The sequence below is a fragment of the Anarrhichthys ocellatus genome, unplaced genomic scaffold (assembly GCF_004355925.1).
Source record: "Anarrhichthys ocellatus isolate YVR2014 unplaced genomic scaffold, GSC_Weel_1.0 scaffold11, whole genome shotgun sequence".
NCBI classification, from domain to species: domain Eukaryota; kingdom Metazoa; phylum Chordata; class Actinopteri; order Perciformes; family Anarhichadidae; genus Anarrhichthys; species Anarrhichthys ocellatus.
This window is the reverse complement of record NW_022280041.1, coordinates 7692441-7715457: the sequence shown is the minus strand read 5'-3', so window position 1 is coordinate 7715457 and position 23017 is coordinate 7692441. Positions and strand designations below refer to the sequence as shown.

At 46.6% G+C, this 23017-nt stretch overlaps 1 protein-coding gene across 11 annotated transcripts in view; it reads left to right on the top strand.

Annotated features, from left to right (window-relative positions):
• The window catches only part of ppargc1a (peroxisome proliferator-activated receptor gamma, coactivator 1 alpha), a 229990-nt gene that overhangs the window by 192227 nt on the left and 14746 nt on the right, over positions 1 to 23017 (top strand). For 2 of the 11 annotated variants that reach the window (XM_031850765.1, XM_031850764.1), the window contains exons 2-5: positions 5322 to 5501; positions 18840 to 19034; positions 20015 to 20140; positions 21277 to 22696. In XM_031850765.1, the coding sequence (XP_031706625.1) occupies positions 5322 to 5501; positions 18840 to 19034; positions 20015 to 20140; positions 21277 to 22696 (1921 nt within the window). The other 9 variants (XM_031850769.1, XM_031850767.1, XM_031850774.1 and 6 more) reach the window with 9 other exon arrangements.

Sequence of the window (23017 nt, the reverse complement as noted above, 5' to 3'; positions counted from 1 at the left end):
TTTTTCCCCTTTTGATATGATTCCTATATCTACAAATCTCTACCACTGCACTCGTAAATATCCAGCCTCAAGCAAGAATGTGTTTGCAGAAAAAAAGAAAAGAATCAAAGGCCATTCAAGAAAGGAAATCATAACATAATATCTATATTTAGCTTCCGTTGTCTTAATTGGCATGAGGAGTACAATCAGATAAGCCTTTTGACTGTGACTCGCATGCCGCTTCAGGAGAGGGAGGAATATAGTTTACCAGCATACATCTTCTGCCAAGATTTTTCTCTCTCTCTCTTTTTTTTTTTTTTGGCAAGTCTGTGTTCATTATGGTGCTATAACTCAAGTTGGGAAGAATCTATCTGACCAGTTGCTACTGTACCGGCAGTTGGCTACATCTGTTGGACACATAAACACCATATAAAGACTGAGAGGTTATTTTATCCGCTTTCTCATCTTTAAATCCCTGTTGTCTGGGTGTTTTTATATCTGCCGCAGTCACAGAGCCAGCCACCGCCGAGCCGCATGTCACTCCCATGTTTCCCCCTATATCACGTCTCCGTGGTACTGGTCCATCTGGGCTCTATGAGGTCACTGCACACACCACCTGCTCCGATCGGGTTTCGCTGTTGCTTCTGGGTAGCATCTCTGGGCACGCGTGGAGAGGCAGATGTATAGATTGAGTGGAAGAAATGCCCTCAGACACCCATAGGGCTCACACACAGTCTGCACAATTTACATATCCAGTCCCACAACCGTTTTACAGGTTTCTGTGCTATTTTGTGTTTAATGAGACTTACCGTATGTGGTTCACTAATTTAGGGAGAGAATTGCTCCTTGCATGCTCAGGTGGACTTAATAGGTTTACAAGACGAGGACTTGGATTGGGGTTAGCAAATTCCACGCAGGGAAATTCTTATGTCTAAACAGAAAACGAACTAAGTTGTTAAAGATATCATGCAAACGTGTAGTGTTGGAATCACGTTATTCATGAACTTACTAAGAAAATCCCTGAGACAAATAACTGGCGATGATTTACATAATCTTTCAGGTAAATGTATGAATAGAGGAAGACAATAAGGTTTGGGATTGAAAGAGAATTCCTGCTGCAGGACAAGTGTCAGTCTACCCAACAGATGCCCCACTTTGTTTGAAATGTCCACAAAGCTTTTGTTTTTATTTTTGCAGAGGCGGTGTTGCCTATACACGTCCTGTTGACACTGTATACACGCTGGATACTGCCACCTGTCCTTTTTATTGCCTCTGAATGGACAAAGAAATACTTTCCAAAAGACTGAATTACCCACTTTGATACTCTACACGCCAAACATGGGCATTCTAGTTTACTTGTGTTGTCTGGAGTTAATTCAAGAATGGAGCAATGGAAACGAATTATCTTTGGGAAAGAACGATGATTGAATTAACACTTCACATAAAATGCCAAATAACCTACGCTATCGTTAGTGCTGAGAGAAAACACTTTAAATGTGGTCGACATCCACTTAATTTTCATTTGCTGAAGCTTTTTTTATGTTCGTGATCATTTCCACTTTTTCCTGGAAAGACATGATGAGAGTGTTTTATTATCTTCTACATTGTTTGTGCGTGCACGAGTGACATTTCCTTGTGGTTATGGCGCATTCTTGCAGGACTCCCGATAGGTGCGTGACATGTTTACAGAACCAGCGTTGTGTAAATGTTACTGTCACCTACTGAGAAGTCAGGGCCGTCAATTCACTAAACTCCCATCTGCTGACTCGATCCAAACCGAATACATGACTGATGATGGGCAGTCGCTCTGTGACAAATGGACCTCGCCAAAAATAGCATTGGTCCTGAATTGTCGAAGGCTACATATTTCTGACATTTTTTCTAGTTTAATGGTTACAAACTACAAAATCATATCTACACACATTTAGTCAGATTTGCTACAATTTGACATTCAAAATGGGGAAAAACATCCTCCGTCATGTGTTATTCTGTTCGTGAACCACTGAGATCATGAGTTCTAACTCAAATCGAGATTCTGCAAGAAAATATTTGAACTAAAGTATTTGGAATTCATTTCAGGATCTTGCTTATTCAAATTTCCCGAAAAGAGTGTATCTGTATGCAGAAATCGGTCGCGTGCTTTTTTCCAACATATTTATATAATACTGGGTGTATGGATTGATAAAGCATGATATGGTTTTAAGATGGACATTTTTTGCAGTGTACGGAGATGATTTTACTATGTGCGCAGCCAGACCCCGCCTGCTCACCGCGCGTCACTGGGCGAGTAGTGTGGACTCGGAGTCACTCCCCTGCCTACTTTTAATAGCTTTGTCATGTGATGGAAAGCAGTTGTAAGACAGGTGCCCTCGGTTCATTCTCGGCGAGGGGCAGCAGTTGCCTGTGTGAGAGCGAGTGGGAAGCGTGTGTGGATTTCTTTTTTACTTGATTTCTTTCTTTTTTCTTTTTTTTTTTTCCCTTTTTTTCTTTTTTCGGGCCGTCATTCAGTGGCTGGATGGCGTGGGACAGGTGTAACCAGGACTCGGTGTGGAGAGAATTAGAGGTGAGCGCACTTCTTTCATCTTTCTAGCCCTCTGGACTTTCTTTTTTTTTTTTGCCCTGGAAACGTTGGACAACACTGACTATCCGAGACAGTGATTTCCACTATAAGTCTACGCTCTCTTCTCCTCTGCTGCTGCAGCTGCTGGCGTTGGCATGCCGGTGTAGTGCGCGTCTGGACGCAGTTGAGGATGCGGGGGATATACAACACGGGAATATATGACAAGTGGAGGGGATGTGCGGAATCTCCCTCTCCACCTCAGTTAAAGATGTAGTAATGCGTGCTCAGGATCGGTGCTCTCCTCATATGTTCTGTGCTCAGTCGGAGCGAGTGTTTGCAAGCTTGCGGATATCCTTCCAGCCGCGGACTGTACGCTCTCCGGTGCCGAGAAGGTTTTCATGCCCAAATGACTGAAATGTCTCAAAGTCAGGTATTTCGCTGACGCATGAAATCCACTGACGATAACAATCCCTTTGATGTGCAGTGTCGGGAGAAGGCGTGTTATTTTCAAAAGACAAGAGCAAAGGTTGTCCACGCTGAGGACTATCTGGCATTGCGCAGGAGCATCATAATACTAACGGTACCGGGCACGTCTGTATGCCAACAGCCCGGCCGGTGGAGTGTTGCACTGGCTGGAGAGCAACATCGCATCCAGCCAGACTTGATCATTTCACGTTTATGTGAATTTCCTTTTACCTTCCGCGTATTTTTTTTAATTTGTTTTTTAAATCTCTTTTACCAAGTAATAACTCCCATTCGCTCCCGTCGTCTTTGTAATCTGTCTTACCTCTTCCCATCGTTCTGATGCAAGTGCACACAGATAATAAGGCACATCAAAGGGATACTTCTTCGCCCCCTTCCTCCTAATTTACGGGGTCAGTCAGGCTTGTAGCCCTGAAAGTGTACCTGGCAGTACTTAGGTACTTGTCTGCGCAGGAGTCACCATCAGTGATGCTTCAGAGGTTTTTCCTCTGTAACGACACGATGTGACTGCAGTCTGGCTGCGTATCTGTGGTTATCTGCGCTGCGTGACGAGAACGTGAGAAAGAAAGCTGCCTTTTATTTGATCAAAGTAACGACGTGTTATTTCCCAACCGATTGAGGGATTGCGTTTTATTCAGATGCGCTCCCTTTGCACTTTAATCACCGGGGCATGCACGTGCTGCCACTTCAGCGACGCAGCAGGCTTCAGGAGAGAGTCTTCTCGACCGTTTAGTTATCTATCCCGTGTCAATCCCAGAGATGTACGCGTTTCCATTTCGAAACATTCTATGACATGTCTGCATGTAGACTCCATGATACAACCTTGTTTCAATGAGAGAACTCATCCAGGACGTCAGTACTTCCTCTAATAATCTTCCTTAGCAGGTGCGCTGTGTGCGTAAATCAGCGGAGCGCTGTGGTGCGCCCCGTTCGTCTGTCTGGCGGCGCTATTGCATTAGTCCACCAAGAAGTCCAGAAGATAATTGGGCATCGGACGTCCAGCCTCCGAGTATCCCCACATCGTTGCTACCGTCTTTTTTTTATTTTCAATCCGTGCCCTGTCAGACTGGATCATCGGTCCCCCTTCGCTCTCGCGGTTGCAACATAACGGATTTGTCTCATCATAGTCGAAGTCATCGTGCATTCGTGTTGGTGCGAATCCGAAGATGGGATGAACTGTGACAGCGGTGTCTGGCCGGTTTTTCCTACTTGGCACAGCATCCGTCTCCCAGCTTCGCCCTGAGCCGAACCCGACTCTCATCCCTCGTCACTCTGTGGGCCAAATACCTCCCGGCTTCCCCCGAGGATCTCTATCTTATATCTATCTGTCTTAAGGCCAAACTGAACCGTTGCCTACAATTAAGAGTGTGCATCCTATTAGATGGGAGCCAGTTGGGGATGGGTTTGCATGTGCACAGTCTGAGAGTGTAAACACACATTGACTCTGCTGTGTTTTTGCCTTTTGAATGATCAGACTATAGATCTAATACTAAAATGAGTGCGTTATCCATAAAGATGAGTCGGTTGTCATTCTCTGGCCAAAAGCAATTCATACTGTGCAACAATAAGAAATAGGGGTTTTACTGGACTGAAGGTATTATGATTATTTCATTTAAGATTATCTTGCAAAATCGGCTAAGCCTCATAACCTGTTGCCACCTCTTTGCCCTCCACGAAAACACATTTTCACATATGGATTTCCAGTCCAGAGCCCCTCACTTGCAGCTGACGATTAGCGTGGGAGAAAGCGGGGACAGCTGCGACATGCAGCACACATGGGCTCGATTACACAAAAGTGGCTGGTGAATAACAAAATGTCAACAGGCAGCATTTAGCAGGCTTGCGCCTACGGCGGTGCTCGGGGAGTGATGGTCGGGAGGGCACAGCGTTCTGCAGGTCGGAGCGGAAACGGGTTGCAGGTTTGCATGGTGTTGTGCAAAACTGTGCAAATCTGACCTGCAGAACTGTTCTGATAATAATTAATAGAGACGTAGTAAAAAAAAAAAGCAATTAGGTGAAGGTGGCAGAGTTATGCCACATTTTCAAACGAGGCAATTTAAAACTTTTATTGTCATTGAGATGAGAAGCTTCGGCTTTGAATGTTTTACAAACATATGTATTTCCTTTGTTTAGGACTTAACAGCAGGTGTTCAGAAGACTTTTGTCTGATGTCCAGATTTGGATTCTCCCATTGTTTTCAAACTTGGCATCAAGAACGTGTCGTCTGATTTGCATATGAAATAGATGTGAGTTTTGTCTGACCATCCTTGTTGTTTTCTGGGTTTTTTTCTTCCTCCAGTGTGCTGCCTTGGTTGGTGAAGACCAGCCCCTCTGCCCAGACCTCCCTGAACTTGACCTCTCAGAGCTGGATGTCAGTGACTTAGATGCCGACAGCTTCCTCGGTGGCCTCAAATGGTACAGTGACCAATCAGAGATTATTTCCACCCAGTATGGCAACGATGCATCCAATCTTTTTGAGGTAAGTAAAGCTTACAGTATTTATTTTTGAATCCCAGCATCTATATATTTTCATATGCATTACCTTCATCAATATGTATAACATGGCAACGTGCTGTTTCTAAGCCTCATGGTGCTGTGGAACACCTTTGCATCCGTAAGTGATTTCTCATGTGCTCTCCCAGGGGTCAGGAGTGAGCTGGAATGATTACATGGCCGAGCTAACGCAACGCTCACATCTTGATCGCGAGCCAAACAAAATATACAACCGCTACCAGTTTACAAACATGCTTTTACATTGCTCCGAAGTACAAAAGGGGAGATAACCTGTAAAACGATAAGCCCAGGAGGACCTTTGTCCCCTTGTTTGCATCCTAGCTCTCTTATCAAAACTTTGAGTGTTTATTTCAGCCGAGAGTCAGTAACGTGGCACACATCTGAGAGAGCGCTCCGGTAGTAAACTCTGGACATGGCGGCTGTATTGCAAAACGCTTCTCAAAGGTTGGAGTGTAAAACTTTAATCTTTGCTTCCCCCTCTCTCTCTCTCTCCTATCCCTCTCTTTCCATCTGACTCCCTCTCTCTGTCCTCACCCGGTGACAAACGAAGTCCACAGAGGGTGATGATCTGGCCAGGGCCATAAAGCCATCGGTCTTGGGACTGAGTTCCAGTCCCCAGTTCATTATAAGCCTTTATCAGTGCCAGAGATAGACAAGAAAGACTGAGATTGGATGCTTTAGCCTCGCCTCGGGAGAAAAAACCCTGTCTGAGAAGGCAGAGCGTGTGTGCCTATGGCCCTGTCATGTGGTCACGTTTTCAGGGTCTCGGTTTTGTGTTTTGTGTGTGTGCGTGACTCCTCAGTGGTCTAGCAGGCAACAGTTGATAACGGACTAAATTCTTTCCACATTTCACCTCCTCTCTACCACTGCCACCTTTTTCAGAGTCTCTTTATATCACCACACATTCTACCTCTGTGGACCACCCCAACACACACACACACACGCACACACACACACACAGGAAGGGGCGCCTTAAGTACAAGCTGGTGTGACCATGGCTCTTCTGTCGTCTGAGAGTGATATGGCTTGCAGCCACTGAGTGGCTCTGGGGATGGATAAAAATACCAATGAGAGTGTATGCATGTGCTTGTGTGTGTGTGTGTCATTTTAAAACACAATGGAACTTCGCACCCACCGAGGACCCTGGTGAGGAAACTAGCTCTGAGCAAGAAGCCGTGTTTGACTCCCAATCTGGGAAAGAGCTTGTATTTGTGTGCCTGCATAGGCACATGCTCACGCACACCGGCCCACGTGTTTGCATCTAAACGAATGCTGTACATTGCGGTGAGCGAGTGATGTTTTCACACGCTGAGCGAGCAAGCAGCTATTGTATTATGCTGAGGTTCTGGAAAGGCTTCGAATCAAGCAGTGGAAACTGGGGTTTCAAAGCAAGTAATGCATTTCCCTGACTGGTGAATTTTTTTTCTCCATCTTTGGAAAGTTTCAAGTCACCATATGAAGTGCTCAGTTCATCATACGGCAGGACCCGGCTAATCCTACTTAATCTGACAGGGGAAAGTTTGGTGCTCGGCAAGGATCACAAAGCTGGGGCTGCGGCTGTACTTCCTGCACCCCCCTGATTGGCCTCTACACAGGGCAGAGAAGCAACCAATCAAAAGTTTAAGATTAGAGAACATGTTAATAACTGGCCAGATTTACAGCCGGCGAGTGTACTCATTGTTTTCTTTCATTTTCCCTTCCTCTCGAGCGTACACATCAACTTAACAAATCATAAAAAACAAAATAGGTGGCAGGTGATCAAGGCTGCTCCGAGTTACATGTGTAACAGCTGGGTGCAGCTGTCACGCTGAGGCCCCTCTTTTAAAAGTCCCCATCAAACAACAGGCTCCCTGGAAGTTTGAGCCGGCTTTCATTAGTTCAAGTAAGTCAACTGATGAAATGATTTGCAGCTCAGAAAGAAAGACAAACACCTACTGTTTTTTTTGGACTGGGGCTTTTAGTCAGGTTGCAGTTCCATGTGACAGAGGGTAGCAAATGAGTAAGCAGAGTGTGTCTTCGGTTGGACAGTTGGCAACAGTTGTTACATCAGACAGAGTCTCATTTGGGGTGGGTTACATTGTTTGCACCGTGTATAAGCAGTGTAAGTGTTTGTATGGATGTAAAAAAGAAGCCCATGTTTCGATCTGTTCATGCGTGTGTTCTGTTCCGTAAGCAGCATGCGGTCTGAGATCACAAGCTGTCCCCTGGCTGGTCTTTTGCTCCATTCCCTGCCACTGTCCCAACTGTCCCTGACAAGAAATGTGGAGAATGATACCCCCCCCCCCCCCCCTCCTTTCTAACTCACACATGCACATAATAGCTGTCGCTCTTGGCGCAGTGTGTTTGACACCTCTTCAAAACGGGCCGACCGTGAAAGTCCACAGTCTATTTCGGGCTGCAGTTGTTAAGGGGTGGTTACTCGAATAAGTTCCCAATGTACTGCCAAAGATAATAGCATAGAAGCATGACCCAAAGTCTTTTTAACCGCAGGACTCCACTCAGATTTCATGTCAAGCTTCAACCGTTTGATTGATGGAAACGCATCCCGTTGGTTTTAGCCTTGTCGGATTCCGACGTGGACGTCCCGGTGGCGGCTGCACTGGGATGCGCCATGACCACATCGCACGTATACTGAGTGATTATGCAAGAAAATTGGCACCGAGTTCACCCTCTGAGATTTTATCGCCGCTGTACCTGTCCTGTTGTGTGATACACTGACGATAGATGGACAGGTGGGACAAAGGGACTGGGGCAGATAGATAAAAGCCAAACAATGGGAGGTGCAGAGATAGACAGAAAAGGCCAGCAGATGACATGACAGACAGGCAGACAGACATGGGGACAGATGGGTAGTGAAAGAGACAAATGTAGAGACCAGGAGAAGCTTGGACCTGTGCCAGCCCAAATCAAAGCTCATGGATTGGAAGTAAAAGGTTGTGGGCTTTGCAGGTAGTAAAATAAGATGCCAGGGCTTAAAGGCATTACTCAGATATTGCAACGCATGTGAGCACATGTGGGCCGTGCAAGCTCTTTATTTTACTCCCAACAGGACGAGGTGTGTGTTGGCATCAGATGTTGTAAGGCATCATCCTGCTTTGTCTCGCTTGTTTAGGCATTTTTGGGACAGATGCTCAGGCGCTTATATTTAAGTAAAGGCAGATTAGATTGATCGGGTCATCTTTAGTAGGCTTTGATGAAACATGTTGTGATGAAATGTTTTTTTCTTTCTTCCTTGCAGACACGTGTAAGTAGATTAGCTCACAAACTTGTTGGCGATTGGCGGGCCTGTGAGCTGAAACAGGAGTGCGTACAACTTTGTGAGGAATTGTCATGCCCACACACACACACACACAGCAGAGACCCTTATTGTCCCTGTTCTTACTCCCTGCTGAATGCCGGTTGCGTTTATTTTGCAAATTTATGCTGACATTTGAGAGAACACCATCCGCACCAGTTCACCGCTCCAGCAAAGGGTGTATGAATTATCATATTCCACTGTATAATATGATTTTCTCAAGTGAGTCTTATTAGAATACACCATACTTTCCTCATCTCCAGTTCCCTCCAGTTTTTTACTGTGCTGAATGCAGTGTTTGCACTGTCTGATGGAAGAAATCCTCCATCACTGTCGAACTGAAGGCAAACCGCGCTTTCAGACCCGCGGCTATGCCGTTTCAAGATACACAAATGAGAGGGAGCGCAGACAAGTAGGCGCAGACGTATAGTAGAGAGATGCAGACTTAGGCTGTCCAAGCCTGTGTCATCTTGGAGCGTCTGTCAGATCCACTCCACAACAAGAGCTCTCAACCCGCCGCCCTGCAACACTGTGGGCTCTGCTCTCTGCCATCCTCTCTCTCTCTCTCTCTCTCTCTCTCTCTCTCTCTCTCTCTCTCTCTCTCTCTCTACCTCCATCCCTGTCTTTTTTGCTCCCAAGGCAAAGCATTTGTTCCTGGCTGATGGGAAGTTGAAGCTGCAGTGGCAAAACAAATAATTTCTGGCCTCCAACAATCGCTTGCGGAAAGATAGGCTGGAAGGGAGAAGGGAGCGAGGAGGGAAAAATAAAGGGATAGTGAGCAGGGGTGTGTGTGTGTGTGTGTGTGTGTGTGTGTGTGTGTGTGTGTGTGGGGGGGGGGGTAGGGGGATATAGCCCAAAAAGAAAAAAGAGTCCCTTCGGGGAATGTTTTGAAAAAGAAGCAAGGAACATCCTTTGGTGTCTGGTGGTGGCATCTTGGCTGCATGTCTAGCTCTCTCCCCCTCTCTCTCACACACACACACACACACTCAAGCCACATTCCCAGTGGGCCGCTGCTGCTGATTGAGGCATGGTTTGGTGTTCCTGCCCCAGCTGATCCCCTGCCCCAACCCCCCCCGTGGATACCCATCTCTCTCATCACTCTGGAGCCACCGATGTGTTCGTGCGCATGTGTGTCTTTGGTGTAATTGAGACACCCTATACAAAGATCAGATAGTGGTCTTTTCTGGCTAGACACAACACTATCATTGCTTTCTGTTTTGTGTTCATGTGTGTGTATTGGGCAGGAATGACTATTTTTAGTACCTGGGGTAATCTCCACTAAGAGCCTTTCAGAGCTGTTTCACTTAAACCTGGCCAAAACACTAAGCCAATAATCCCCCCCCCAACACACACGCACACACTCATACTCTCACACACACAGCAACACGTTGCAACGATGCCATGCGATAAGACCAACCTTCCTTGTATTATTTAATAGTGCACACTTTGGAGTAGGAGGGGTGTATAAACAGCGGATTCCTTGAATGCTTCTATATTCTTCTCCTTATGCTACAAAAAGAGACAGGGGAAGCACAAGATGGTGTTTGCATAGATGAAATGAATTGATAAAAGAGTGACAGGTATAGAGAGTTACAGAAAAAAGTGAAAGCAATAGCCAGTTGTGAGAAAACAGTATGAATAATAGACAAAAGGGGAAACCTTGACAGAGAAAGAGAGACGGGGAAGAGGATGGAGAGGCCTTCAATCAGTGAGTGACGGTGAAGCGCTATCAGTCTTGGACGATAGCCTGCTTCCCCTCTCCAGGAAAGGCCAATCGATCCCAGGTGTGGGTGTGTGTGTGTGTGTCCCGTGCCAGCATGCCCAGCAGTGGCAGTAGCCTTGGCCAGCCCTTCGGCTCTGGTAGTTTGCCATATTCTGTCCATCTCTGTGTGTTTGCGTCACAGCTTTCAGAGAACTTTGTTGATTCTGAACAATAATTCATAATTTAGAAAACAAATGATGTCTTTTAAGGAATTAATTAAAAACAAGAAAAAGAAAAGATAATAACTCAGTCATGGGATGAGCTGGCAGCAGACTGTAAAGAGTGATTTCATGCAAAATAGAAGTGTGTCACTTCCCTCTCAGGTCAAAGGTGTGGTCTCTTTGGTTGTTGAGTGTAGTCAGAAGTGTGCTCGGTTGCAACTATAGATCACGTCTCACCCAACACTGATCTTCAATCTTGTACTGTACATGTGAAGGACTAGTTTTCCCTGGTTGAGAGTTTATTTTTAAGAGTTTTGTCGTCCATGCAGAAAAAAAAACCCTCCCCATTCTAACTAAGCTTTATGATGTGCACTGCATGCTTATAGCACCAGCTTATTTCCCCCCTGAAATATTTAAGTCTGCACAGGCCTCAAATAGTTCAAGAGGCTCTCTTAGGCTCTGCTGATGCATGAGTGACTGGATGCTTGGATGACTCACTTGCTGCCCAATCAGTAGTTCCTGACTCTAAACTGAAAGCAGAAGCTTTTACAGACATTTGGTCGTTGAAGATCCAACACATTCCTTCCACTCTACCTTTTTATAAAACAAAAAACGTGCATGTATGAATATAAAGAAAGGTCTGTCTCAAGGAAATGACAATGCCACTGAGGGATGTAGAAATGGGTTGACAAGATTATCTGGCAAAGGATAGCTAAAGCAAGCCTGTTTTATATCCGATTAATTATAAATCAGTTGCATTTATCCGCCATCGCAGTGCTGTTGACCTCAGCAAGTCAATAGCTCTAAACTTGTCTGCTTGTTAATCAGCTCTTTCTAGAAGACCATTTTCAGTTCATACAGTGGCCAGCAAGACCCCGTTTCCTATGGCTGTGGGCTGTGTTGTATAATAACTTGATGGGCAGTTTGGGATGGGATTTCGAGTGTTGGACGCTTGTCATCAAGTGGTCAGTGACCATTGATTATTCTGCTTTTGGCAAACATTTCACAGTCTAGTAGAGTGTGCAGGTGCGGTGGCCATGCTGAGCTACAAATGTAAGCTGTGAAAGGCGAGGCTATCCAAACTAAAGGCAACATGATCAGTATTCCACAGAGAATAGATCCTAGATTAAGATGAAATACAGCTCAATATTCAATGTTGATGCTACAAAGAAAGAGCTTTCATACCCCCCCCCCCCATCCTTTCTCATAGTATCCTTGCCTCACGTCATCGAGTTGGGATTGTATCGACTTAAGTGCACAATTTCTTTGATGTTTTCATTTCTTCACTCGCAAAGTTCGACACATCCCCACATCATTGCCAGTAAGACATGATGCAAAGGCTTGTGAAGTCCTTCGTGTTTGACCACTGGTGCTACACGTGCAGCACATACACATTATGCCATTTGAAAGTGCGCAAGACAGAAAAAAATAACCTGCTCAGATAACGTGCTCACAAAGTCACTCACAGATAAGAGGCATACACACTGCAGTGGCAGCCTCCTACCTGGATCCAGGAGTGAAAAAGACACTCACTCGTGCGCACACAGAAGTCAAGGTAAAAGATAATGCGTTTATTTAGTAATCAGCAAATAGCTTTTATGCAAGTGGGTAAGTGGCGAAGCCTGTGAGGCCGTGATAAGATCGTTTGCTTTCAGGTGTTTCCCTGTCGCACTACGGATGGCATTGAGTGCAAATTGAATAGTGTGACCTTTTTTGCCGCAGAATCAAATTGACTGCATTTCCCCCCCAAAAGATTCTGCCATTTCAATTACCATAAATTTGTGATATTGCGTCCCCCGTCATATGCGCAAACACATGCACGCAAAGATGTAGAATAGGACAATGACACAAAAACACACCTTTTGTTTGAAGCGCCGTGGACCACTCTATCTTCTCCACCGTACCCTGACTCTCCTTGCGCTGGCATCTTCCCGAGGAAGACATTACTGTGACAAATGAAACGCCACAAACCCTCGATGGGCTTGGCAGGGCCTGAAAGGTCAGGAGCTGTATATGTGTGCAGGTGTACACGTGCGTGTGTGTGTGTGTGGTTCTGTGTAAAGGTGGTGTCAGCAGTGGATGATAACATTGAGTCCTCGGTGGGATAAACAAGTTCTGGTCCATTCTGCTCCCCTCGCAAATCGATGTAAATGTCAAAAACCAAAGTGACCATCCGTGTGTGCGTGCGTGTGTGTGTGTGTGCAATTGTTTTGTGGACAGCTGCGCTTGACTGCTGAAGGCAGACTTACATTCCAGCCAGGAAATGTAGCAGTGTCCATTTAGCAGGATGGACATTGGAGTCAGTCCTTGCATCTTTTTTTTCCGTCATGAGCTCTGCCCCCCCCTCCCTCTGTTCCTCCAACACATTATCAACAGTGTAACAGTATGTTCAAAGGCGCCTTGCTTAGTGGTGCACATTCAGAGCTGCCGACTTAAGCAAATAGCTATTTGCATTCTATTAGGGCGAAAAAAGCAGAGGGAAGCACCATTCTTCATCCCGTCTCTGCATCCGGCTGAATGTGTTTTATTCGAGGCTCTGAATCTCTGTTTTTTTCTCCCCCCCCTCCTGCTATGACCGTCAAAGCAAGTCAGAGCAATCACAGCAATCAGTGTTTTTTTCGCGCCAAGCCGATTGGGAAGTCGCTGCCAAAACAAAAGAGTGCAGTGTCCAATCATAATGATGGTGTGTGATTCTGTGGTGTTACGGTTGCTTGGACCATCTGTTGGACGGCTGTAGAAAGAAAACAACAGCAGCTTGGGGCAGGACTGTAGATGGGGAGGCTCCACCAGGACACACCGAACCCCCCTGTGATCCTATTGGTAGTTTGCATAGCTGTGTGAGAATGCTTGTGAGTTTATATGACGACAAGTGTGCGTGCATTTTGTGCGGTGTGTGTGGATGGGAATGTTTCATTGGTGGTTTACGTTGTCTCTCCAGGTGTTCGATCCCCGGGGTCCATTGCAAATACTTCTGGTTGTGTGCGCTTTTGTGAAAAAGGTACACGAATGACTTTTGACTAAAAGGTAAGACGGAAAGGGCCTGATGTGTCTGCAGGCATGTAACAGCCTCAGCTGATCACAGCAGTTGTGTGACAGAGTTCAGGTGGTTAGTTTTAGCAAAAGCAGCAGCAGCAGCAGGGTTACCGGTCAAAGGATTTTTCCACGGAGAACTAGAAAGAACAGCGCCGCTAACATCCCATGGGTCGCTGTCTCAAATCGGATCTGGCCTGTGTCAGGATGTCTAACAACAGTTCTCTTTCTCTCTTTGGCTCACTCTCACACACACAGATATCTCCTCTTCTCACGTTGTCTTTCCTTTTCTCTTGTCCCGATTAGCTCATCAGATAGTGCTGTAACAGTCTCAAATGGTTCCCAAGAGATGCATCATCTCTGCACACAGGCACACGCACACACACACACACACACACTGGTCCACATTGACGGGTCGAACCGTTTCCTCACTGATGTGCAACTCACACAGCCTTCTAAACTCAGACAGACATCTGGCATGTAAACAGTCAGCGTCTGCAAAAAAGCACTTCTTCTTCATTCAGAGAGCTGCCATTTTTGTTTAAGCAGAGGCACAAAATAGCAAACGCCTGCCAGGGCGGAGGGATTATCACAAGACTAGTTGTGGTATTATTGCTAAGCAGGATGGAGAATCCTAAAATCAGCTGTCTGGTGCTTAGACTGGGCAACCTTGTCTGAATTTAGAGGGTACAAGATTTAGCAATTTACAACACAAACCATCACGATGAGCCAGACTATATGCTGAACCCGGAGTGGTGACAATAGAGGAGAGACGAGGGGCAATGCATCCTGTTGATGGATCCGTAGGAATACAGTCGGCCACCAGTACTGTGTCCAAGTCTAGTCTGTCATATCATTCGCCTGGGGAATTGTTTCAGAATTACAAGAGGCCCTGTTGACTCTGTAGTCGGATGTAAAACGACAGGAGCCGTCAGTTTGCTTCTATGTATTACAGAGCCAATCACAGCCCTGCCCGCAATGGAGGTTTAACATTTAGTTTTATGATTTGGAACGTTGCCAGACTGTTTCACCGCCGCCTCACACACACACAGACAAAGACACACAGAGGGACTTAACAGTGTTATGTATGGCTTCATCGCTCCGTATAGGCCATAATCACCCTCTCTCCATCTCAGTAAGCTCATGCTAAATGACCAGACGTCTCTGGCGGCTGCCATGATTTGTCTCTCTGCCGTGCATAGTGCCGTACCTTACCCTCCCTGCCTCCCTTCTCTCCCTCCTTCTCTGCTGCCATATGTTGGTGCCTGTGTGACCGGCCGACGTGTCAGGCCTGACTAACGCCTTAACGGGAAGGTTGACGTTGATTTATTTCCTCTGAAATCGGGGGGCTGGGGGTAACAACACAGAATGGAATAATTTGTTTATAAAATCTAAGGCTGCTTTTCTTGGCGGAGTCAAGATGTGACGACTTGATACCACCACCCCCCCCCCCCCCCCACTTGCCACACGCACGTACCCCGCAATTTCAGATTGTGCCATGATTAGAAGGTCTGGCGAGTCGCTTAACCTCCAAGGGAATGTTTTTTTAAATCTGACAGAGCAGAGAGGAGAAGAAAAAAAAATAAAAGATTGAGATGAAGCAATGCAATTAAATTGTCAAGGCACAGATTTAACCCCGCCACGCAATTTGGGGGCCAATTTATTAAGAATGTTTTCTGTCTGAACTAACCGGATGCTATTCCTATATCTACAGAAAGAGAGAAGGAAAGAGTGTGCAAAAAAGAGACAGTGAGAATAAACAGCACTTTAAATACCAGATGACCCATTTAATGGGAGATATTTTATCTTCCCACATCCAGAGTGGCTGTCACATGTTCTGCCTCTCATTTGTTGATAACGGCGGGGCTGTTTAGTCTGTCGAAACTTCATCTTGGTGTTATTCAGCGATCGGGTCTATCATTCTGGCACTTTCACAACACATTTGGTTCCTTTTAAAATGTAAATGATGCATTGCCCCGAAAAGCTCGTTAAAATTTGATCTCCGGCAAATTTGCTCAGGAGCTTGGAATCCTCAAGAAGCAATTAGCAGATTTAATTTGGCCATTTGCCCCAGTGTGCAGAAGTGGGTGTTTGTTTAAAATGGCACTTTCACCTTTACGTTATCAGCTGTGTGAATAGTATCTCCTGGAACACAATGCTGTGCCGTGGAACTCAATAAAAGAGTTAAAGGCAAGGACAACCTCAAAGACAGCCTCACTGATAACAAAAGGGTCTCACCTAATAATGAACAACTGGAGTTGGCTTTGTCCTCTCTGACGTGGGGGAAGCTGGGGTGAAGGAGGGGGGAGAGGAGCTCTGCCAGCACTTGCCAGCATGTTTTATGGCTAATTGAAGCATTTGGAATAAAACAGTCCCAAAATGGCACCCTTTAGGATTGGAGCGGGTTAATATATTGTGATCCCACAATTAGCCCAGGATTGTTAAGATCTCTTTAATTTGGTGAGGTCCATTAAGCGGGATGGGCGAGAAAGTGCTCCCACCGAGACACTTTTTCTCTTCTCTCTTTGTTCTTCCTGCCCTCTTCTCCTCCCAGCAGCTGCTGTAGTAATCAATATAAGTGGACATGGCCGTCAAGAGGTTTCCAGGTTATCCCGACGGCACCCCCTTTGGGTGCCATAGCTCCTGAAGTCGGCCCACACAGAGATTGTGTTTATAAATATACAAGGGGCAAGTGAGTCATTAGTAGAAGATTGACTTTAGTGCAGAAACTCTGCAAGGTGTGGTCCATAAGCTGGCATGGAAAAGCTTGCCCTCCTGGACAGGGGTATTAGATCACGCTCTCTCCAGGGTAGAAACAATCACTGAGGTTGCTCTTTACCCCAGTTCCTCAAATCCACACTTGGCCTCAGAGTGCCTCCACTAGAGCCGCAGCAGCGGCTTCAGCATGATTGTCACGACTCAGGGTTTTACAAGTGACTCTTTCAGAATATGAGAGTCCCTTTTGGGTTATCTTTGGGGATACAGTGTGCCTGTGGGAGCTTGCCAATTTGGCAGAGGTTTTTGAAACAGGATTGAAATCGCTACATTTGAGCCTGCCACAGCCTCAGAAATTCTCCAATCCTCTCCAAACCATGACATAATGAAGCTTGCACAGCCCTCTTAACTCGTAATGTTACTAGTGTCACAGTGTGGCACAGACTGCAATACCTCCAGACTGTTTAGGTTTGAACTGACTCTATAGAGGTGAATAAAGCCTCACCCAGATACAGCATTGCTCGGATAGTTGGTGAGGTTGGACCTAAACAGATGGCTGCCTCATTAAAGACTCATTTGTGATAATCTGAAATGATCCTACTTTCAATTTCTCATGCGAGGATGTATATTTGGGCTAAGAAAGGGCTCCGTCTTTATCAGCGGTTAATACCTACCCGCTTAGTGCTCAGGTAATAACTCGGGACGCTGGAAATGTGGAACATTTCAGTGGCATAGGGTTCCAGCACAGTGGATTTGAAGCTCCTTGCAAGTAATTAAACAGCATGCCACCTCATACAGAGCAATTTCCTGCAAGGCATTTGCTTGCCAATGCGACATGGCCCCAGTCTACGTCGTGTTATCTCTGTGAAATATGTCCCCTTTATCATTTTTTAATAATGACTGAGTGCTCATGTTGTTAGGAGAAAATCTACTCAATGAACATCAGATTAACGTTTTCCTCGCTGTTAGTTAGCTAACTGAACGTTTACCTCTTTATCTCTGTCATCTATATATGAGAATTGGAGGGGGGAAAGCATTAAAATGGCCGCTATCTCATTGGCAAATCCGAACCTGCTCCAAAAGTTCCATCCGTGGTGGGTGTATAATTATGTAAAATCAGTGGGGTAGACAGAAACAAGTGGGAGGGTGAATTTTGTGCATGTGGGAATCCGAGTATTCTGAGGTCTAGTGCTGGTATCTGAGAGGTAGTTGGCCCCCTTTGGCATAATGATGGCCACGCGCCGCCGCCGAGCGATGAAAATCCCGCCATGTGCATAAAGGGATTTGGTCTTTTTGGGCTGGCCACAGAACATCCCGAGGTGACAACGCTGTTTATCTTTCCGCTGTCTTAAAGTCCCCTGGGCGTGTATGGCCCTGGAACTTACAGTTCCTGTTGTCACTTGTCACAGTGGAAAGGCACAGCCGTGCGCACACACAAACACTAGCTGCGTTCCTCTCACTCTTAATATTTCTTCTCTCTATTCTTGTTTATTTTTCTACATACATGCATCGTTATTATCCCCGGTGAACCCACATTGTAGATATTTGAAAGCTCCTATCTCCCGTTCTCCCTTACTCTCGCTATCCATCTCCATACAGTATATTCATGTCTCCGTCTGTTTATTTCTCACACACAGTTATAATCTCTACCATTAAACAGCCAGCTGCAGCAATCACACAACTCCTCGGGTACATCAAAGAGGAGCTGAGTGGCAAGAACAAGCTTTATTTTTCATGAAATGTTGATGGCAACTTCCCGCCCATTGTGAACATCAGCTGTCATGCCAACATTTTAAATATATCACATTTATTTAGCATTAGCGGGTGGTAATTCGGCTTATCTGAGGATTGCTTGCAAACATCTTGTCGGCGAGCAGATCGTCTCTCAATTCCGCGAGGGAAGAGAGAGGAGAGTCAACTTCCGCTCATTGTTTCGTTTACCCACACAAACCCGTCCATACCGCAAACGCACCCCGACCCATTCCTGTCTTCCCGAGATACTTGCTACTTGTCAGCCCTGGTAATGGGTTTCTTGGGGGAGATATTATTTTGGTCCAGTAAGCTGCATGCTTAAAATATGAGTGACAGGCTTGACTCACTTGCACGGGGAGAGAATTTGTTTTTTAAAAAGACTGCCAAAATAGAGCCAGCTCTGCTGCAAAATAAAATGAGAAAAAAATCTTCCCACTCTGCTAACAATGAAAGCCTGCATGCAGCCACCCACCACCTTTACTTCCCTGGAAGAAAGAAAAAAAGAGATGCAACTTCTCCTGACTAAAATGTCCTATTTTCCCTGTCCCTCTATTTTCCTGTCTCTGTGTCCCCCCCCCCCCCCCCAAGAAGATAGATGAAGAAAATGAGGCCAACTTGCTGGCAGTGCTTACAGAGACCCTGGACAGCATCCCGGTGGATGAGGACGGATTGCCTTCGTTTGAGGCCCTGGCAGATGGGGACGTGACCAATGCCAGTGACCGGAGCTGTCCCTCCTCCCCTGACGGCTCGCCACGCACCCCAGAGCCCGAGGAGCCTTCCCTGGTAAGACCAACTGCTTAACCCCCCTCAAGATCCTTCCATCACCACCACTCCAGGGTTAAAACACAAGTTATTCCTAAGACATGACCTCTGACCCTGCACACCCTGTTGCTTTTGTGCCAGTCCATGGACAAATCTTCAACAAGACTGTCTGCCAAAAGTGACCATTTGTCTGTCAGGCTTCTGTATTTGTCAGCGCCCAGTCCACACTCTGCCACAGTTGCAATGTATTCACAGTATACGTGTAGTGGAAGCGTGCAGAGATGCAGATGCAGTGAGGAGGGAAGTAAATGGAATAGATCAGTGTGTTCGCTGCTCACTGCTAATTACATAACAGTGCTATTGTGGTGCCAATTCAATGATATGAACACTGTGGTTGGGCCAACTATGGTTGACACAGTGCCACAGGCCCTGAAATCAAGTCGGCAATAAATGAAAGTAAGGGGAGAAAGTAATCCATCTCGTCTACTCTCAGTGGGTCCCAACTAATCTCCCTCGGCCCGAGTCATCTTTTTTGGCAAAAAGACAGGTCTCTTGATTTAGTCAGCCTACCTTTGTGTGCTTTTTACACACGACCAAACCATCTGTGTATTTCTCTAGTTTAACGGCTTTGACCTAAAATGTTATGTTATGTTCAGTTTGTATTCCGTGCCGGTCCCTTACAAATGACCTTTAGCCACATGCCTGAGTGTGTTTATTCAATCACATTAGAAAGCCTGGCTTTGTGTACACAAAAACACCTGCACAGGAAGAAAAAAAAAAAAAGCTTAACTTGTCCTGTCACATTCTGTAAACTGCTTAAAATTCTCTAATCTTTTAAATATGTCTGTGATATTATCTTTTCTTACTGCGGCTTTGGTCTCCTGGTTGTGCATTTACAAAGCACAGGCGGTCTAATTGAAAGAAAATGGTAATTTGCATAACCCACGCTCAATTCCCCCTCCTTCACCACTTTCTCTTGTTCTGTTTGGGTCCATTCGCAGCTGAAGAAGCTCCTTCTGGCACCCGCAAACTCCCAGCTCAGCTATAATCAATACACAGGTGGCAAGGCACAGAACCATGCAGCCAGCAGCAACCACCGGATCAGACCACCACCTGCCGTCGTCAAGGTAGGGACACACACACACACATACACACACAAATGCACACACTGCCTTGCTGCTTTTCACTCCAGAACACACATTTTCTGTTAGTGTTTGTTTATCTCTCATGTTCTTGCTCCGTCTGTTTTCTTGCTCTTTCTCTCTCTCTCTCTCTCTCTCTCCCTCTCACACTTTTCTTGTTTTGGTGGCCGCCTTTAGAAGATGTTAGACTACTGCTCTAGTCTACTATCCCAGGGGGCCATCTCGTAATGAAAACAGGCTGATTGCTGTTGGGCTTTCCAGCGAGGCATCGGCACCGTTGTCTCATTAGCTCCACCACTTATCCGCCTTGGTATGGTGCCTGTTGAAGAAAAAAAAAAAAAAAACAGCGACAGGCGCTCTTGCGGGAGAGATTGATGCCTTGAGCGGACAAGATCAAAATATCAGACTTGATGGTCTCATTAGACAGCTCTCAAAAGTTTTTTTTCTAAAGGGGTGGGGTTGATTAAGATACATTTTATCCACTGTAAGTATCATAGGTTTATGAATCTGATTAAATATAGTATGTGATTTCAGTTTGCATTTCATGTCGGAATGTGACATGCTGTATATTCAGTGTCATATACAGCTTACAGCATTTGTTCTTGTTTGGGGAAACATCGTCTGACATCTCGGTTTTATGCTTTCCCCTCGTGCTTAAATTTCCTGTGAATGTAAAAAAGCAACTGTGTGTGATCATATTTTGTGGTAAACACAACACAGTCACAGATTTGTGTGTGTTACACGTACAATGTTTGCACATGCAGTGCGTCAACCTTCCTCACACAGTCTATTTTCGCACTGTGCCTTTGAGTCATCCATTTCTGGAGCACAGCGAATGAGGACTCCCGGAGGATGCGGTGCGCATACAGAGTGGCGTGGCGGTGTTCGCTGGGCCACGCAATTAAGATGATGGGCGGACCGCACCCCCAACATCGCCTCCCAGACAGTTGGCTAACCGCTGTTCAGGCTGTCTGAGTCCCTCTTTCAGGACTCAGACATCCTGATTTGTGTGCCAAATAGAACACTTAACATTTCTCACAACTGTGCAACAGCACTGTACAAACAACACTGAGCAAACTTAATCATTTTCTCTTTCTCTCTGTATCTGTCTTTTTGTGCAGACGGAAAGCCCCTGGAATGGCAAAGCAAGAGGGGGCTCCAGCCAACAGAACCGCCCGGTGAGGCGGCCTTGCACTGAGCTGCTGAAATACCTAACAGCTACCGATGACATCCTGCTCCACACCAAAGCCAGCGAAGCCAAGAGCGCCTGGGGGGGTGCCAGTAGCAGGGACAAGAGTGGCCTGGGTCTTGGTGCCTCTTCCTCTTCGTCTTCGCCATCCTCTTCATCCACCTCCTCATTCTCCTCCCTCTCCTCCAACTCGTCTTCCTCTTCCTCCACCACCTCCAAGAAGAAGTCAGCTGTGCCATCTCAACAACAACAACAACAACAACAACAACAACAACAACAACAACAGCAGCAGCAGCAGCAGCAGCAGCAGCAGCAGCAGCAACAACCGCAGCAACAGCAACAGCAACAGCCACCACAGCAGCATCACCAGCGAGGTGAGAGCCGGGCTGCAGGCGAGTGTAGTGTGGCTGGTGTTGGGGCTGGGAAGTGGCAGCGTTGCGCTCACGATGACGGGGTTGAGGAGTCGGAGGGTGCTTCTATCCCTGTCGGCCACAGAACCTCCACCTGCGGCCATGCCCGCCCCAAACTGGAGCACGGGCCGCCCAGTGAAGAAGGAAGGCCGCCAGGCGATGTGGGCCGGCTGGCCGTCGCTAGGTTTATTAGGTATATGCATTCTTATTCCCTCCCTCCCCGAGAGGTGAGTCACAGCTGTGAGCATTGCCGAGAGGCTGAGGGCGCCACTCAGGCTAGTGAGGGCTTTGGCAGGCAAGGCCGTAGAATCAATAGAGGTGCCAGCCGTGCACCACATAGGCACATCACAGTAACTATTAAGAAAAGGGATGAGAAGCCGGGGCACCCCTTACTTAGCCAGCTGCTCACCTCCAAACAGAGGCCCGCTCAGTATCGAGCCCACCTCCTCCCACCTCAGATCACCCCTTCACCCACCATTCAGAGCAAATCAGCAGGTAAGAGGTCTGTGAGCCCAGCACAGGCTCCCTCAAAGTTGGTGGAGGAAGAGTTGGGAGGGACCAATGATTGTAGAAACCGGGGAGTAAGTCAGCTTGAAGAGCCTGACTCAGGGTCCCTGTTGTCACCTATAGCCTTTGACCTCGAGAGCTGGGTTAACCAGCCAGACTCAGGGCTAGATATGAGCTTTGGACTAGAGCCCCGGTGGCTAAACCAGGGGTTCTATGGGGAGGATGTTGACCGTGATGATAATGATGGTGTTGATGATGAAGACCATGTCATGGGCAGCCCCGCTGCTGCGGTGCTCTCACAGGGCCCACCAAGCCCACTCTTCCCAGATACTAGATTTGCAGAACCCGCCCCTCCCTGCATCATACAAGGGCAAGGGCACCCACACAGGCAGGCACTCAGCGAGCACCCCGACGACCAGGGCCTCCTGTTGTTAGGTAATCATGACTGCATCCCCCCCACTGGCCTTATCTCTGCTCTATCTTCTCCCCTCTCCTGCTCTAACCAGTTCCCAGTTTGACTTCACAACTAACCCCTATTCTAATTTGAATCTAACAGTCATTCTGAGGGCAATGACAACAAACAGCCTGCTAGCCAATGCTTTTTTGCTAGTCCCGGAGTCATGCTTTCTTTGAATAGATTGAGATTTTTTTAAAAAAAAGGAGGGGGTGGGAAAGGGGCGAGCCTTGTCTTGCTACTGTACGTCTTGTACTCATAAAGTCGACCCTTGAGCCATCGTCGGCTGATTGAGCCGAGTG